Source organism: Podarcis liolepis (genome assembly GCF_965112155.1).
Source record: "Podarcis liolepis genome assembly, chromosome: 2".
Classification (NCBI taxonomy): Eukaryota; Metazoa; Chordata; class Lepidosauria; order Squamata; family Lacertidae; genus Podarcis; species Podarcis liolepis.
The window spans coordinates 38,967,722-38,986,959 of NC_139555.1; the positions used below are offsets into that span (position 1 = coordinate 38,967,722).

At 41.2% G+C, this 19,238-nt stretch overlaps 1 protein-coding gene across 5 annotated transcripts in view; it reads left to right on the forward strand.

Annotated features, from left to right (window-relative positions):
- The window catches only part of TBCD (tubulin folding cofactor D), a 163,121-nt gene that overhangs the window by 80,107 nt on the left and 63,776 nt on the right, over positions 1-19,238 (forward strand). For all 5 annotated transcript variants that reach the window (XM_083487441.1, XM_083487442.1, XM_083487440.1 and 2 more), the window contains exons 15-16: positions 12,817-12,973; positions 18,543-18,600. In XM_083487441.1, coding sequence (XP_083343567.1) covers positions 12,817-12,973; positions 18,543-18,600 — 215 coding nt within the window. The remainder of the gene's footprint in view (positions 1-12,816; positions 12,974-18,542; positions 18,601-19,238) is intronic.

The window sequence follows — 19,238 nt, forward strand, 5'->3', positions numbered from 1 at the left end:
ATAATAATAATAATAATAATAATAGGCTGCAGATTGGGCTTCCTACTCTGCCCCATTCAGTCATGCTGTTTCTCCCTGTCATTGACTCTTCTCTTCCCCCATTTGTGGGCTCTGGGCTATCCTAGTTGCCTTTTTAACACTGGGATAGAGCCACAAGCAACACTGTTGTACAGAGCAGCATTATGTTATGGAGGCTACCTGCAAGACTCTCTTAACCTTCTAAGATCCAGTACCATTGTAAGTAAAATGAGAGAGCCATGTCGTACAGTCATTGTAGAATTGGTAATGTGCTTTGGTAGAATTGGTAATGTGCTTGTAGAATTGGTAGTGTGCTTTGTGGCTTGTATACAGTTATAACATGGTTAGCTGACTAAGTAAGTACTAAATTACAAAGCTATAGCTGTGAATGAGTAAGTCTAAGGGTTTTTATTTTATTTTATATGGTTTTTAGATCAGTCTATACCCAGAGTGAAGGCACAATCTATTTTGCTAACCATACACAATGTATAATCTGAAAATTGTTTGTTTCAAATTGCATAATTTGAAAGTGTTTGTTGTTAATTATATATAAAACCCTATGTTGTTTAGTATTAGTTTTTTTTGCAAAATCTCCCTCTCCATACATATGAAAGGTGCTGCCTACAGCAGTGTTTGTAAGGGGTGTGAGAGAGAGACAGTGAGAGAGAGAGAGAGAGAGAGAGAGAGAGCGCATTTTGGTTACTGAAACAAATGAGCCAATGCTACCTGGCCTCTGTTTAGTGCATAGGGGATTAGCTGTGGCAGGATGGAGATGTGCACTTGGAAGCCCATAAATATCCCATCCTGTTGAAAGTAATGAAATGTGGGTGGACAACACTTGCAGCAGGATGCAGTTGCCATCCATCTGTAGGATGTGCATCTATATTCTGTCTCAACTAGTTACGTGCAGGGCGGTCAAGAGGCAAGTAGTGAGGGTACTGATTCACAGCCAACAGAAGCACAGACTTTCATTAAGTTTTTGTGTAAATTTTCTTGTGGCACTAGTTATGGGACTGGAAACGGAAGCGTCAACTTAATTCCTTGTGGTCTATCACAGTGGACACTAAGACAAAATGTGCCCTCTACTTTAAAAACAACTCAAGATGAATTGTACATTTATGAGTACATTTATGAATTTTGCATTCTGTGCAGCATTCAGATATGCCAGTTCCAGCTTACTGGCTTCTCTTATTTTGACATATGTTTTGCACATGCTTTTTAAAATTTAGCATTGGAGCCATAAGTAGTATGTGTATGGGTTTTTAAAGGATGCTCTCCAGGCTTCAGCAAAAGCCTGCATTCGCCCCATAGGACGCACACACATTTCCCCTTCATTTTTGAAGGGGGAAAAGTGCGTCCTATAGGGCAAAAAATACGGTAAATAACTTCTAAGGTGTTTTCACAGTAGACTGGCAACTGAGAGTCCCCAGAGTTTTTAAGGTGGATATACTGTTGATATACAGGTGACGATTATTTTAGGTGTGTCCAGTTGACATGCAGTCACCAATGCACAGGTGCTTTTGGATCCAGAAGAAGGCAGAACAGGGGTGAGGGGTTTGCTTATACGTGCTCCGCCGATGCACGTGGGGCTGGGAACAGAACTCCTGCACGAAATGGGCACTGCCTGTACTATCAAGCCCACAAAAGCTTGCACGAACATCCCATCCAGAGTCCATGCTCATAATCCCCCTCCCCCATAAATAAATAAATAATTAGATAAATATATAAAACCTATGGTTTGATGGGGGATAGGGCTGATACAGTTGTATCTCGGGTTATAGACGCTTCAGGTTACAGACTCTTCAGGTTACAGACTCTTCTAAACCAGAAATACTACCTCATGTTAAGAACTTTGCTTTAGGATGAGAACAGAAATCATGCTGCGGCAGGAGGCCCCATTAGCTAAAGTGGTACCTCAGGTTAAGAACAGTTTCAGGTTAAGAACGGACCTCCAGAACGAATTAAGTTCTTAACCTGAGGTACCACTGTAGTAGGATCTGTAGTAAACATCTAAATATACTTGTCTCTATTCAACATTGGAATGCCATTGTTCTACACCTTGCCTTTCAAAATTTCTTCATTAGCCTTACTGCAGACCACAGTTGTCAGCTCTAAGCCTGAGCATCCATTGCAGCTTTCTTTCATCCTAACCGCCTTTCCCACTGTTTACCTTCTAAAATCCTCTTGCATGTAAAAAAGGGTTGCTTGCCTCATCCTGTCAGCTTCATTAATCCTATTATCCATTTGTCCTTTTCCATTGACTAAGGACCCCCCCCCCATTCTCCCCTCTCCCCTTTTGACTCCACATGTTGGCACATTGAATATTCTTCACTCATTAACTCCTTGCTGTTAATTTTAAATGGCCTGGAGAAGGGACTGGTGCTTAGAAAATCAGTAGTTGACAATAGTAGGTCAATTCCTTTGCCCTGTCTTGTTCTTGACCTGAAGATGGTTCAGTATTTTGTTGGGGGGGGGAGGGATATGATTGGGCAGGTGTGACTTGTGCTTGGGACCCCAAAGGACCTGATGAGGCTTGACAACCCTTGCTGTATCCTCTGTAAGTTTGTCTGTTTTAGTTTTGTTTCTTGTGCTGTTGAATCAGAGGGAAGCCAGGGTAGCGATGTTGGCCTCTGGGCATGATCCTAGTGCAGCAAAGAGCTTATTAAAAGCCAGCCACTCCCTGGAAGTGGTAGCTGCTAGGCAGACCTGCTCAACTGGGCTGTAGCTGAAGTAGAGCAGAATGTGCAGGTGCAGCAGGCATTGTATTAAACTGGAGGCAATAGAGCAAAATACCTGGATATGCAAGTTCAGGGAGTAGAGCCTTGGAGACAGGATGCTTCTTGTTTTCTTCACTAATGAATATAACTGGTCCTGGTCAAATTGATACTGGCAGCTGTTTTTCCATTGTTGGAGTGAATTTATTGTCCTCTCATCTAGTGTTGTATAATTATTATAAGCATGTAGACCAGTCACCTGATAGGTGACACCCATTAAAAGAAGATGAACGCAATAGTCATATTGGAGGCGATATAATTCCAGGCTTGATGCAACGCTGATTGTTATCATTGTTATTCTCCTAACAGTGCGGCACTTGGGATGAATTAATGCCAGCACATTTGGAGTGTCATTTGGAAAAGTGGTGTCTGTCTTTCTTCTTTTTAATCAAAGCTGCTGTGCTTAAAAGTACACAGGTTCCACTGTGTAGCTAAGGACCTGTATCACTTAAAACAAACTTTAGCTTCTGAGATTCAGTGTGCTTTGAGAAAAGGCATTCAGAATGTTTTGGTAGTCTCTGTTCTTCTCAGATGTGTCTGAGAAACTGCATCCTCTCAGAGAAAGAGTATTTTCATTAGTATAAATTCTGGAGACATGTGAAATATATTGGCAGTTCAGTTTTACAGAAAGCCACTTCCGGGCCTGCCCCAGGAGGTGGGGTTGCGGGCATCACGCCCTTCCCCACGTGAGCGGGGAATCCCATCCGGCCACGCCTCCCGGCCAGCCAATTGGCTGGCTGGAGGGGGCATGGCTTGCCCTATTTAGGGCTGGAGCGGAGGGGGCTCGCCCTCTCTTCTCCGGCTAGCCCCACGTTTCCCCACCCTCCCTCCCTTTAGTTGGGCTTTAGGTAGGTCTGACTTTGCTATAGACTTCGGTCTGTCGCCGCATGGGGCATGGTAGGAATTTTTCCCAATTGGCAATTTACAGCCTTTTGGTTTTTCGCCTACCTCATATCAACTCGTCACAACTCTTCGGCATTGGCGGCAGGCATTGGTAAGAAGGGGTTAAGAGGATGTGGGGGGGAGGAACGCCATCACCTCCCCCCAGTGAACGAAGGGTGGTCCGTTAAAGGACTCCGGGGGGCGTGGCCCTGTCCGAAGCCTATGGAGGTGTGGGCCAAAGGCACGCCCCAGAGCGGTGACCCGGGGGAGCTCCTAGTCGACGTGCCTCGGCGGGAGACTCCCCCGATTAGTGTTAACCCTTCACCGTGTCTCCAGCAAATGGGCTGGAGCCGGATAGTCGATAGGACCAATGCCTAAGCCAATGCCTCTCATTCCTGAATTCGATAAAGTTGTGGCCTAATTCGCCCAATTAACCTTAATTATGGTGTCTCGTGTGTTTTTTTATCTTGGTGGGGGGCAGGAACTCGCCACGCAAGAAAATAACATTATCACAGGCATGGGACTTCTTTAGAAGAATGTAGCCATATTTCAGCTTGTTGTCTGTTCCCATATATAATCTTCTCTTGATGGTACTTTCTTACACCTTCAGGAGAACCATTTTATATGACAACATTACCTTGGATAAATAGCTGAAACCAGTTTGAGAACTAGCTGTACCCCTAAACTTGCAAAAAAAAAATTACACAATCTCTTTTCAAGTGTCCTCTCTCAGTCCTGTTTGCATAATTGCTGACTTACATTTAACACCTTTTGAGACACTCTTTTGTCCTTCCTAATGACTTCTAATCTCCAAATTTGGTGGCATGTTACAAGTCAGAGCAAGTTGGTTAGATAATACCCTTAGTTTCTAGGTAGTACAAAGGTTTTCTATTGGGGGAAAATAAAAAAAATGTTTACATCTTGAGTCATCTTAAATTTTCTGACATGGAACATAAGAATTAAGTTGTGGATCACTTGTAGCTGGGGCTTGCTGCTGGCTGATTTGAGACTCAGTATGTTGGTCTGTAGGACGCGGGTGGTGCTGTGGGTTAAACCACAGAGCCTAGGACTTGCCGATCAGAAGGTTGGCTGTTCGAATCCCCGCGACGGGGTGAGCTCCCATTGCTCGGTCCCTGCTCCTGCCAACCTAGCAGGTCCAAAGCATGTCAAAGTGCAAGTAGATAAATAGGTACCACTCCGGCGGGAAGGTAAACGGCATTTCCGTGCGCAGCTCTGGTTCGCCAGAAGCGGCTTAGTCATGCTGGCCACTTGCCCTGGAAGCTGTACGCCGGCTCCCTCGGCCAATAAAGCGAGATGAGCGCCGCAACCCCAGAGTCTGTCACGACTGGACCTAATGGTCAGGGGTCCCTTTACTTTTACCTTTATGTTGGTCTGTTAGTGCTTTTCCTATTTAACTTTAGTTAGCAGGGTGCTTTATGCTGTAAGGACACTGGATAGGATCACTGAATTTCTTAGCCATGAAACTTTGAGATGGAGTGTTAAGAGATGCTATGTCTCTCAAGCATGATGCTAGAGATGGCCCCCACTTCTCTTGTTGTCAGGTTGGCAAAGAATAGGCAAAATGAATATTGAACATATAGAAAAAGAAAGCAGACTGAGATGAAAGAACCACAGGGCAGGTGATAACCAGATGTTGTTGGACTACAGCTCAGCCAGCATGACCAGTGGTCTAAGACTATCTGACTTGCACAGCTAATGATCAGTAGACAAAACAAACCATGTTACAGTTGTGTTGGTGAGGATTCTTTGCTTCCAAACTTATTTTATTCCACTTGTACTGATCAGTAAGCATTGATACACTACACTACCTATTTATGTATATGTCCTGCTCCCAATTCCTGCTAATTACTTAGATTGGTTTCTATGTTCCATGGAAGAGGTGAAAGGAGTTGTATTTCCCCCGTAATTTCAGAACTTTTACAAAGAGTGGGTGTGCATTTCTGCCACTTCATTAGGATAAATATACATACAACTTTTTTGTTCAATAAACAGGGCATGTGGAAGGACATTTTGCTCATACAACCTTTTCTCTCTCTTGCCACTTCTGTGAATTAGCCAACATAGCCTTTAATGAAATAGCTATGAGTTGGGAGTCTTTCCCTTGCTCCTTTTCTTTCCGTTGCACATTGTGTAAAGTTTGCCCCAGGTTCAGCACGCAAGCATAGGGATTCCCAAATTTTGGCTTGGCTTGAATTCGCTTGAAAGGATGGCTGGTTTCTTCCCATTCCTGGGAAGCTTCTGCAGAAGGCAATATCACTGGGATGGGTTTTTGTATAAAAGGAAGGGTGAGCCTCCTTTTGCTTCCTCCACATTCTGCCTGCAGAAAAGGAGGGTAGTTCTCTTCCATGGCCAGGGCTTTTGCTTGAAGGGAGTCACTTGTTGCAGCTGAGGAGATAGATAAATTTATGGTCCCCTGCACATGCATAAAAAGGCAGAACATTATGCCCTCTAGAAAAGCGGCCTTCCTAGATGCTAGGGGTCATAGAGCAAACCTGGAAGAGATTGTATTGTACAGGATCTGAACCAAGAATGTTGTATCTGATTAGACAATCTCTCTTTTAAACAAAAAAACAAAACAAAAAAGCCAAAGCATTTTTGGCAGATTCCCTGAACTTATTCAGCACAAGGAAGCATATTTAAATGTTGCTTGCAGGAGAAAGGACTTGGCTAAATGGAATACTATGGGCGGTATTCAATTAAATCCTTTGGCTAGCACCTCAACGTTCTAGAAATTCATTGGGGATTTTTTATTTTCCTTTTCCTTTCGTAGCTTTATTTAGAAAATGTTATAATGCTCATGGTTGACGGTTGTTCAGAAACTGAGTTAAAGAACACAAGGAAAGGATGCTTTTCTCATTACATTAAAAAGGTCTTTCTGAACTCTATAGTGATGGAAAGGCATAAGTTGTTTCTGTGCTTCATGGGATTCAAAGCAGAGCGTCCTGTTGCAACCTGTAGTTAATGCTGTTAAGTTAAGGATGGTGGGATAGAACAGGTGCTCATTAATACCTCTAGGCTACACGTACAGGTGACTACATTTTAAAAATGAATGCTGAAACTCAACAAGTGAATCTGGATTCTGTCAGTTTTCCATGTACAATATATGCAACCTGCTAATCACATAGCAATTCTTTTAATTTGAAAACTTGTGTTTATGATAATGTTTTTGGTTATGTCAAATTGGTTATGTATATCTTTACCACCACATAAAAAGTTAATGGTACTTTTTATTTTGATAATAGGAGTGTGAATTGTTTTGAAATGAACTGTGAAAATGTTTGAACAGTTGATTTGAGTATAACATTATTTTGAGAGGATAACACAGAGAGGCTTATCCTGGGTTAAGATCATTTATTGGTCTGGATACATTGCCAAGTTCAAAATAGCTAATAGCATATATTACCAAAAAAGAAAAGAGAAGAACTAACACATTTTTACTACACAAGCCTGGGCATGTACATTCATGTACATAATATATCTCAAATTTTACTTCTGTCCATCGTTCCAGCACAAAATGTGTGCATGCACACACACACATTTTGACAGTGTCTTAGATAAAGGCAGACATTCTTCTTAGTGGGCAACAACAAAATGGACTAGTGAATAAAACTTGCCCTGTATGTCATGCATGATATGTGAGAGCCAGGCCTCCAAAGCAGCTTAATTGTTAGAGCCAGCATACCTTGCTTAGCTGCCGAATGTGTCCTGGGTTATCCTAACAGCAGACCCAAGGTTTCCTCAATACTCACCCTACCTTATTTTCCTCTGATCCTTTAAAATGTCAACTGCCCATATCCTGGTGTAAGAAATTCTGTGGTACTCCTGACTAGTTATATTTGCTTAAGGCTTAAAATGCATTGCTCAGAGTACACCTAGTGAAATCCTCAGAGTTGAGTTACTGGAGTTCATTCGCCCATTATGACCCAGCTTCCCTGACCATGAGAAAATCTTCTTTCATTGGTTATAGGCAATAACCAATATAGGCAAGTCACACATGTTGATAAACTCTTAGGCCATGTTTGGATATTTTGCTATACCATGGCTTAATGCAATGGAAATGAACTTAGCCACCTCCCAACCTTGGGAATCTTTGCGCTTTCAGTCCTGTTATCTGAAGGGGAAAAAAAAACTATGGCTGACATTAATTATGGCTAGTTTAAAAGAAGCCACCTTCAAAACATGGTTTCTGAAGCAGGCTTGTTTAAACTAATCATACTTTATATTTAACCATAGTTTCCAGTTGGGATGATGTAGGAAGCCGTGGTTTGCTAAAAGCAGAAGTGAAAGCTTCTGAATTGCCGCTCTTGTATATATGGGAGGAGATGAGGGGAGAGGAGAGTGCTTGAGCATGGGGGGGGGGAATAACCATGCCACACTAAACCATTGTTTAAGGTGAGTTCCATACATGGCCTACATAATCAACAACTTTATTATGACATGGAATTGCTTCTTCAGATGCCTAACCTTTCATTGAAGTACAAAATGTAGTACAGTGGTACCTCAGGTTATAGACCCTTCAGATTACAGACTCTGCTAACCCAGAAATACTACCTCGGGTTAAGAACTTTGCTTCAGGATGAGAACAGAAATCGCATGGCAGCAGCGGGAGGCCCCATTAGCTAAAGTGGTACCTCAGGTTAAGAACAGCTTCAGGTTAAGAACGGACCTCCAGAACGAATTAAGTTCTTAACCCGAGGTACCATTGTAGCTCCTGCCTGACACCTCTCATCTGTGTTTCCCAAGATGAAAGATCGTGTAATGGTCAATAGAGCTTTTCTTTCTACACTTCTAAGAAAAACCAACATTTCCCCCTGGTTTTATTTAAGTCTGAGGTGGAAAGTACAGCATAAACAGTAATATCAGTAGCAGTAATGTTTAATCTCCAGAAGAAAAAATTTACAGCAGATTTTCAAAAACTGCCTCCAGGGGCTTTTTTGTGTTCTTGTATAACCAGTTAAATCCATTTTTTCACCAGTTTATTCAACACACTTGGGAACAAGTTAAACTACATTTTTCAAGACAGTTTTAGTGCTGTCAGGTTGTTTTATTTTCTTTCACCAAACAAAAAAGAGAATAGCAAACTTTTGGTCCTGCGATGTGGTTTTCCCGTGTAGGGTAATTTTGTGCCTCTTAAAAGCAGTTTCTTCGTCCTCCTTAGAGGACGTGTTTTTTCATCTTAGGCACTTATTATTATCATCATTATTATTATTATCATCATTATTATACTCATCATCATTATTATCATTATTATTAAATTTACACCCCACCTTTCATCCAGGGACCTGAAGGTGGCACACCCTTCCCATTTATCCTTGCAACAGCCCTCTGAGGTACGTTAAGCTGAGCAGCAGTGACTGCCCCAAGGTCGCTCAGTCCTGCCCAAGTGGGGATTTGAACCCCGGTCTCCCAGGCCATAGTGTGACACTCTAACCACTGCTCCACACTGCTAAAAATGCCCTTTTCCAATACTGAATTAGTACTAGCCCTGTTCTATGACAATAAAGCATTATTCTGCACCGGTGCAAATAACAGGTGTGTGGCAGCTGATTCTATTCATGCCTTTTCCAATTTTCTGCTATTGTCTTTCCTGCTGGTCGGAAGAGTTGGGGGAGATTACTTATCCTTGAAAAGGACTGTCTTTGCATCAAATTTTGAGTGCACTGTTACATGTTAAAAATATTACATGTGTCATGAAGAACTCCTCTACACTATATGATACCATAGGCATTTGCTGGTTCATACTTGTAAGCCATGTGATGCAAAGGAATCTCTAAAGTTACTACAAGCTAACACCTTTAAAAAGCAGGACCACAGGGAATAATGCAAGAGTACAGTGATTTGTATTAATTCCCAGACATGAATGCTCGACTTAATGGTGTCAAAGTTGATAGAGAGGCTAATAAAACAAAAACAAAAAACCTTGATATACAGTGCTTTCAAGTCTCAAAAGTGCTTCACATAGTTGCAGTCATTAGGACAGCGGTATTACCCCTTCATTTCAGATGTGAGGACTGCGAGAGGGCAGCTTGCCTGAGGCTGTCTATTGAGATCATAGCATAGGTGGGATTCCAACCAGAGATTTTCCAGTTTGTGGCTTAAACTGCAATCCTAACTCCACCTACCTGGTAGTAAGCTCCACTGAATTTAGTAGTAAGAAGGCATTGTACAGTAGGATTGCACTGTGAAGTGTCTGAGCCACTACACCATATCACACCTCATCTCTGTGAGGAAGTTCCCAATTTTAATTGAACACATTACAAGCCTGTGTTGTGTACTTTCTGTGTTTTGTGTTGTGCTGGCATCATCTGCCTTAGAGACAATGGAGTGTGTCTCAGGGGGGGGTGTATGTAGGGTGGACAAACTACCCTAGAAGGGGCATAATGTGTCCCCCATCAGAATGTGTACCTCCTAAAACAAATACTTGAAGCTTATGCCTCCCCCCCTTAAAGCTTATGCCTCTTTCCCGGCCCTTACTTGTTCACCACAGAAAGAAGGGGAAGTATAAGAGTTAAGTGACTTTTATTTCCCCTGCAGGCTGTTATTTCTGTAGGCTACAGCAGTTGATTAAATTACATACTGTTCAGTAAGCAGTATGTTTGAACTATATTACCTGACTGGCAGATGCCAAGAGAAAGCCTTGTAGGGAAACCTGTGTGGTTGGTAGGTTTTGGCATCGGACCATTGGAACTGTGTGAAAGGTTTAATTTAGAAGCTTCCTCAGCCTCGCCAAAAAAGAAAAAGTAAAGAAAAACTGTAAGACCGTAGGGTTGCTGTTTAGTGTATTTGCTGTTGTCTTGTATAGTTTCATTGTGTTACACACTCCTTATATAATTTCAACCTTTTGTGCACGATTCCTTAAAATTAGAATGAAATACAGGAGGTCCTTTGAAAGCCAGTTATTACATTTTTTTAATTGCTATCTAGTTCCTCTTTAGTAGTAGTAATAATAATGATGATGATGATGATGATGATGATGATGAAGAATAATGGAACATTCTTCTTTTTCTTTATTGCTATCTAATTCCTCTTTGAGGGACATGGGTGGCACTGTGGTCTAAACCACAGACCCTAGGGGTTGCCGATCAGAAGGTTGGCAGTTGAACCTTAGCTCAGCACAGTGATGGGCAATATGAAATGCCTTCTTTGGTCTGTCCTGAGTCATCTTCATATCAGGCTCATTATAAAGCAGTTTTGCACATTAAACTGATAAATAATAATAAGTACAGTATATGCTTTTGAGGAAAGGAGAAGTTACCAGTTTGATTTGCTGAGAAAATTTGAACAGATACTTAACTTGCATTAAAATGAAGGAGATCCAAAAGTACTTAACTTTGGCCAAACTCTGCACTACATGTGTCTAGCAACTATTAGAGCAGGAATGGAGAACTGGATGTGGATTGTAGGCCTGAGCCACAGACCATGTGACCTTTTTTGCTTGTACAGTGGTACCTCTAGATGCGAATGGGATCTGTTCCAGAGCCCTGTTCGCATCCAGAAGCAAACATAACCAGCGATGGCACGTCTGCGCATGCGCGTGTTGCTTTTTGCCGCTTCTGCACATGCGCGTGACGTCATTTTGAGTGTCTGCACATGCGCAAGCGGCGAAACCCGGAAGTAATGCGCTCTGTTACTTCCGGGTTGCCGCGGAGCGCAACTCAAACACGCTCATCCCGAAGCACATTCAACCCGAGGTATGACTGTATGGCTCTTGCACCAACAATCAATTGATCTTTACGTTTTCATAAGCCTCTTGCAAAGTGCTGTCTTACAGAGCACTTTGCATAGGGTTTTGCAGCACTGCCAGTCAGCTCATTGGTGGTGTCTGCAACACGCCCCCCCCCACCTTTTGGTTTGGCCAAGTCTCGCCAACACCAGTAGAAGGTGTAGAAGTGGGTCAAGTACAGAATGTGCTAACTCTGCATCTCAAGAGGGAGCAAGATGTACTCTGCTTGAGGAAGGGAGTTAAGTAAAGCCCCTCTTATGCAATAAAACTAGACAGATGATAGGCTAGAAAGAAAGGTTCTTCAGTCAAACTTTAATCTTAGTGTTATTGTAGCATTAGAATTTTATCTGTGTTGAGATAACTGTAAATATTGTTTGAATCATTTAATCAGTAAAAACAGCATGCAGCCCAATCTACTGCATGTTAACAGACACTGAGTTCAGTGGGGCTCACTCCCAAGGACATCTGGGTAATACTGCTTAGGCTTGCAATGCAAAAGGCTCTTAACTCTTGTATGGACAGCTGTGGGAATCAGAAATACAAAGCTTGGTTGAATGCCATTAACTTAATTTTAATGGCATTTAATGGCAGGTTTTAAGATACAGTGGATAGAATATATTGTGTGTCTATTCTGAAATGAGGTCCCATAAATGTAAACAAAACACAAGACAAAGCATTCAGATATCACAATAAACAATGGTTTATCATGATGTCTGAACGCAGCCACTGAGTCAATTCTTGGGTAATCTTGACTTCTGAGATTATGTTTTCTGATTGTTTTAATGATTTTTCTTGTTTTAGCCATCATTGAAATACTACCTTTGTAAAGAATAGAAACTCGAAGCATATTGTCAACTGAAGGTGTAGTTGTTTTCCATCCAGGTCTGAGCTGCCTTGTAGAAAGCCCAGATACTGCTAGCTGAGCTTCCCTGCTATTCTACATAAGCACTCATGCAGACCTTCAAAATATAGGAAAAATAGGCTCAGGAAAGCTCCCCTATCCCTTGCAGCAATGCTTGGCATTTCTCAATTAGAAAACAAAAACAACGCAATTTTATTTCAATGATTATGTGCACTTCATCCCTTCCAGCACCTGAATTAGCGTTTCCCACTTGTTGAAGTGTTTGTTGCTGCAGTTTTTGTTTAAGTTTCCCTCTAATAGCAAGGCAGTTCTTCAAACCTTCTTCCTCCATTTTGTTTGTACTGTCTCTCCCCACTGATGCAGGATGAGGCTACAGGGAACAAAAGCATCTCAGATGGAATTTGTCCCTTTGCTACAGAACTGTAACCACCTGCACAAATCATTCACCAACTGTCCTTATTCCTCTTCTAATACAAGTATCTCATTGAATGACTTCCATGCAGTTTATTTTTTCTTATTTCAAAAATTCTCCACAGTTGTTCCTGTGATTTTAAAAGGACTGAGCTACGATGAGAAGCGAGGAGCTTGCAGCGTCGGCTCTAACGTTCGGGATTCTGCGTGTTATGTATGTTGGGCTTTTGCTCGTGCCTATGATCCCTTAGAACTGAGACCATTTGTCAATCAGATTTCAAGGTAAGTTACTACAGTGAAATGCTTGGTTTATCTGTTTCATATAGATGGGGCAGATTTCAGAAAATGAACTATGGAATAAATTTGCATTTCAGTAGTGCTTACAAGTCAATACAATATAAACAAAAACAGTCCCCTACCACTTTCAAAATAATTTCGTAAAACTGGAACCTGTTATTGTTACATGTCTGTCTCGGAAATCATTTTATTCTAGCATTGAATGAATTTATCTAGTCTGCTCTGCTTCTTGTTGTTTTTAAATTGTCTTTTGGGTTTATGATGTTTTAACTTTATATTGTATTATATTTGGGGGGCGGTTGTTTTATTTTTCCTTACCTTTGTATACTGCTCTGGTATCTTTGTAGATGAAAAGTTACCTAAGGAAGCATTTGTAATAAATAAATGTTATTCTTCTGGGGGCAATTCACCCCAAGCAATCTTAGCTGAAGAAATGTCACAAGATCTCCAATCAATGGAACATGTGTTTACACAGTTGTTATGTAATCAATTCTTTAGCCAGAGTCTAAATATATTGGTGGCAACTTGGTGTTTAGCTACAAATCTTCCATCTTGGCAGTGCACTAGTTGAAAATACTTCAACATCCTATTTCTGAGAAATACATTTCTTCTAATGAGGCCCTAAAGCTGTGTGTTTATCTTTTTTTTCCCTCTTGGAATAATGTAGTGTGGGAGCAATGAAGCTCTATGCTGAGAATCAGGAACTTTCACAGGATGACACACAGTTTCACCTGTATTAGCACACCTTGGTTTACAGCCAGAAACACTAATCATATGCCTTTACTTTCTTGTCTCTTCAGTTCTAACTTTAGGTGTGTCACTCATTCTGACTGAGAAGAGTGATATATTTAGCCAGAAACAAATTCTGCTACCTTTCAAAATTGAATAATTCGGTATCTTGAAATAGGCTGAACTTCATTGTATAGTTCGCATGTAACTCTCTCTGAAAGTAAACTTAAGGGATATAGGCATTGAGATGGGCTTAATTTGTGCAATTATTGAGATCTTTTGTGTCCCTTCGAGATTTTGCAACATATTAATCTTGCAAACGTCCTCATGCCTTCTTGCCTCAGCTATTAATTGGAAGAAATATTGCAGTGCACATCAGGTCATAGAATGGTACACCTGCAATTTTTAATTTGCTGCTCATGTACAGTATGCAACATTTTATTGAAATAATGCTTTCATGGTTACATGGTGTGATCTTCTAGGACTTTGCATTCTGTGGCAGCAGTTCTATGGCATAGTAAGCTGCTGTTGCTTCATTTCTCCCCTAGGGTGAGCAGCAGCAACAAGCCACAATCCCTGGTTTAACCAGGGATTTGAAGCCAAGGGTTGTTTGAGTAAAAAAAATAATGAATCCTCAGTCTGGGCTTATCCCTAAGCCAGGGTCGTATACTGTTGCTCCTACTTGCACTCGGGCAAGAACAAAGTGTTACTGATCTCTGTACTTGCGGGGAAAAGGAAATTGTAGACATGTAAAATTCAGAAATGCTGCTTTCCCCAATCTGGTGCCCTCCAGTGGTTTTGGTTAATCAATTTAGGCTGTTCCTTATAATCATGCCGTAATTGAAAATCAGTATCTTTTCACTAAGCAGTTGTATACAAAATAGCTTAATGTTTTTTGAAATGCTCCTGCGCAGGAAGCTAGGTTTGTTGTATGCTGGGTTTCTATAAATCTTAAAAATCCTTAAAAATTATGTTTAGTTGAATCCCTAGATAATTGTATTGTTGTGTTGCTGATGAAAATGAAAAGGGGGTCTACTGTTGTGAAGACATGAATGCTCTTCCTTTACTTACGCTTGAGAACAGTACTAACCCGCAGCTCAGAAGAAATTGATGACACTGTGGGAGTGCAGGCAGTTTAGTCTTCCCTGGAGTACTGCCTGGTGAGAAGAAAAGAAAGGTGTGGCTCTTAGGTAAATGGAGCCACTTGACTCTGGGGCAAGATTAGCCTGCAGAATCAGGAAATATGAATATTGCTCAGAGCTACATCTTGTGCTCTGATGAAATGGTGAGAATAACCTGTACATGAGGAATATATTTTGTTGTCTGACTAATTCATGCTAAAAGTAATATCTGTTACATATTGGGTAACATATTTGCACTCTCAGACTCCATTTTTCACAACATGTGTGTCTGGCTTTCGTTGCAGAAATAAGGATTTGTGGCAGTAGTTAAGTGAGGCCTTTTAACATTGCGTCTCTTCTTGCCTACTCATAGTTCTGTCATAATGACTTTGGCATTGCTGTTGACCCCAGTGGCTCCTTTGTACACCCAAATTAGCAAACCTGTAAAGATCATGCCTGTCTCCAAGAGCAAACGAGGGCAAGTGTGCTTCCACTTGGCAAACTGTAATGTGAGCGGTTACCAACAGAGAGAAACAGAGAACCTTCTGTTCAAGGATTAATACCAGAAATGGTGTTAATAACTCGCTGTAACTGATGGTGAGTTTGGTGCCCAACAGGATTGCTCTTTTTCAGGAGCTTCGGCCAGCATGGAGCCTTGCATGATACCTTTAAAAAAAAATTATCACCCTTCCAAAACCACTTCCACTATTAGAGCTCAGAATTGAGACTGGCTGGTTGCCAGCATTGAACCTGAGCATTTTATTGCTGCATAGCCTGAGAAGCAACATGTCCATCTCCCTGGTGCTAATGTACACTTCCAGGATAATATGAATGGTGCTAAATGAATGGTTGGGGGATCAAGCAGGCCAGCTCCCTCTTTCTCCCTGACCCTCTTCATCTGTCATCTTTGGCATTCCAGGGCTCAGCTGTCCTTAACCATAAAACTAAACACAGACTAATCAAATATATTCATTTCCTTAAATATATACCCTACTGTTCTTCTCAAACCAAGTCCATATAATAGAAACAGCAGTGATTCCTAAAAAGAGGAAATAACCTTCACTGAAACCACAGAAAAGCAGTAAATATAAAACCCAGCTATCCCAAAGGTGTTTTGTTTTTGTTTTTTTGAGAAGCCATGTGTTTGCCTAAACACCTGTGTCAAGAGTCAGATAAGTCTCCTTGGGCTGGGCATTTCTTAAGACTCACGCTACCACAGAGAAGGTTCTGCAACTTGTGGACACCCACACAGCACATAAGTTCTTCTCAGTAGGGAAGATAGAAATGTTTCTCACTTCCTTCTTTTTGTGTAGCAGGGCAGTGCCTGGCTTGGAAAACCACACCTAGTCCTGCCTCTTCTTTTGTCAGAATAGTAGAGGTGAAGGAAGTAGGGGGACAGGACCGAAACTTTCGATTGCTTGCCCTGCCCTGCCCTTTAAACTTGTTGGGGCTTAAATATACAAAATGGAAACAGTGACACCAACTTTTGTTTAGCGAAAGGGTGTGCAACTAAACAGATTGCAATGGAAAGTGGGCAGATATTTCCTGGCTTTGAATGTTACTGTGTTCAGTAGCAGTGGCACCTAATTTACAAGCTAGAAGGCTATAGCTAACTTTCATATCTAATTTTTATGAAATAATCTGCATCATCATGTACAAGCTCCTTGCCGGCTGAACTTTTGAACTACTTTAGATACCCAAATATTTAGCTTCACAGTATGAACCCAAATTTCCGTGACTTTTTGTCCACTGTGTTCCATCCAAGAGTCATAGTACTATGAGCTCCATGACCTTGATTTAGTGAAATTTAAGATGGCTGTCTTAGATTTACTTCCGCATCCATGAAAATTAGATTTGTTGGAAAAACGTTTTTCAGTAATATGATACTTACACACTAACAGCATTCATTGCCAACCCTCATTGTGGAGGTTTCAGTATACCTTTTTTGTCTCTTGAGTTATGCAAAGCAAATATAATGTCATAACAAAAGTTTTAATATGCTTTAGGATACTACATAAGAAGTATCATTGACACTTGAAAGAGTGAGCCATTCTTTGCCATACCTGTTGGAAATCAGATGCAATTAACTCGTGATATGTCAAAACATGTTTTATTCCTTTCTTGTGAAAGAAATCCCACTTTGGCTGTTCCATTATGTTGGGAAATCCTGGTGGAGTCTCATGTAAACTCCCTCAGTAGAAGGGAGGCGATAGCTTAATCAGATGCTGTAAGCATGGGTTCATGGTGTAATTGCTCATTAGTGTATCACAATGCTTTCCTTGCGTGACTATGAGCCTTCTGCCTGGTGGTGTGGATTTTGTGGAGAGCCCATCTCCCCTTCTTGCCCCTAATTATAGTACCTGCTTAATGACCAAGTGCCAGTTTTGACTTACCAGTAACTGACAATACAAAAGATAACATACTACTTGGCAATTCCACAACAGGCAGAAACCTAATCCTCTCCCTCAATATTTGAAGAACTAGTAAAAAAGATTTCTTGGCTCTGTTAACCGGCATCTAAAATAGGACCTAATGGGTTGGTGGTGATGGCAGGCTACAAATTGTCACTTCTCTGCATCTGGGCCTCCTTTCATGATGCACCAAAGGCAGGCTAGAAACTATTTGCTCTGGTCTACCCAGTGCAACACTTGCCTACCTTGCTATAAGCAGCAAGGGTCCACAGAGGGTTGGGATGTCCTAGCTGCCCTGGTGATGAGCCCTCAGATCAGGTTGCCTCTGCTGGTCATGTCACTTGTGAACATCTCCCTGCCCCAGACTGCGGGTACAAAGGGGAGTTTACGTCCAGCCAGAGGGAGATTAAGTATGCTTGCCAAGGTTATTAATAAATGTTGTACAGCGTTGTAGAATAGACCCTGCTAATTACATTGTGGCCCATTTCTTCATTGTTGCTATAGTGTGCCTTAAACTATGTACTGAAATTTGTATATCCAGACAGATCTCAGTCAAATAGTGGTGGTGCCCCCAGAATATGGAAAGTACAGAAAATACAGAATGCAGGAAGTATTCTTCCAAGGAACTTTAAGTACATAAAGCTGTAGCCTCTGGGTTGTATACAGCTAAGTAATACTCAAGAGTAGACCTGTCAATATTAATGAACCTAAGTTAACGTTAAGTTAGTCATGTCCATTAGCTTCAGTGTATCTACACTGCATAGGAATAGCATTGGATACAACCCTTGAGTGATGTACAGTGGTACCTCGGGTTACATATGCTTCAGGTTACATACGCTTCAAGTTACACACTCCGCTAACCCAGAAATAGTGCTTCAGGTTGAGAACTTTGCTTCAGGATAAGAACAGAAATCGTGCTCCGGCGGTGCGGCGGCAGCGGGAAGCCCCATTAGCTAAAGTGGTGCTTCAGGTTAAGAACAGTTTCAGGTTAAGAACGGACCTCCGGAACAAATTAAGTACTTAACCTGAGGTACCACTGTACAGTATGGCTACAAAGGATACAATAATGAAAAATGAAGCAGAAGATTAAAAAAAAAACTTGCTCAAAATGTCTGCTGAATGAAAAGTTTGTCACCAAGCACCAGAGGTTCAACAGGGAAGGGGGGCTGCCTGATCTCAGCTACTCATGATAATGAATGCCTGACTTTGCAGTGGCCTGAGTGTTAAAAAAAAATACACTGAAATTCTTACGATTGTCAATTATTCTTATATATTCCTTCTTTCTGTCTTCAGTGCCCTGGTTATAACTGCTATATTTGACCGTGATATTAATTGCAGAAGAGCTGCCTCGGTAAGTTGTGAGTTTGCAATATGTTCTAAATGTTTCTGATACTTTATGACACTACTGTGGCCTTTTTGAGCCGTGCAGTTTACTGGTAGGAAGCTTTTCCTAACATGCAATATCAGTTTGTTAAAGGTTTTATATAATTACTTTCCAATTGGAAAGAAATTACCCCCCCCCCTTTTTTAAATTTCTGTCTGTCAGGTTGTAGCTTAACTCAAGTTCTGAGTGTACAAATCTTAAGGTGATTTCTAGTTTAAATATTTTAGTATATCTGGATTATATGGACTTTTGTGTTTCCAGTATTGAAATAAGCTGCCCACATTTGGCCTGTGCAGGCGTTCCGCGTTTTAAAGCTGTTTTTCTACCTTTCCTACATGGCTGCCATACATAACATAAATTTATTTGTATGCTGCCTTTCCACGGTTCAAACCATCCTCAAGACAGATCATAACATGAGGGGAATACATAACTACAACATAACAAAAGTAGTAATGAACAATAAATACAACCTTCAGAAATACACAACCAAACTGAACAATTTCCAGATAAATTTCAACAAGATCGAAAATAAAGATGAAAACAAAGCCAACAGCAGCACCACCACAACAAACCCCCTCCAAAAACCCCAGCCCAGTACCCTTGAC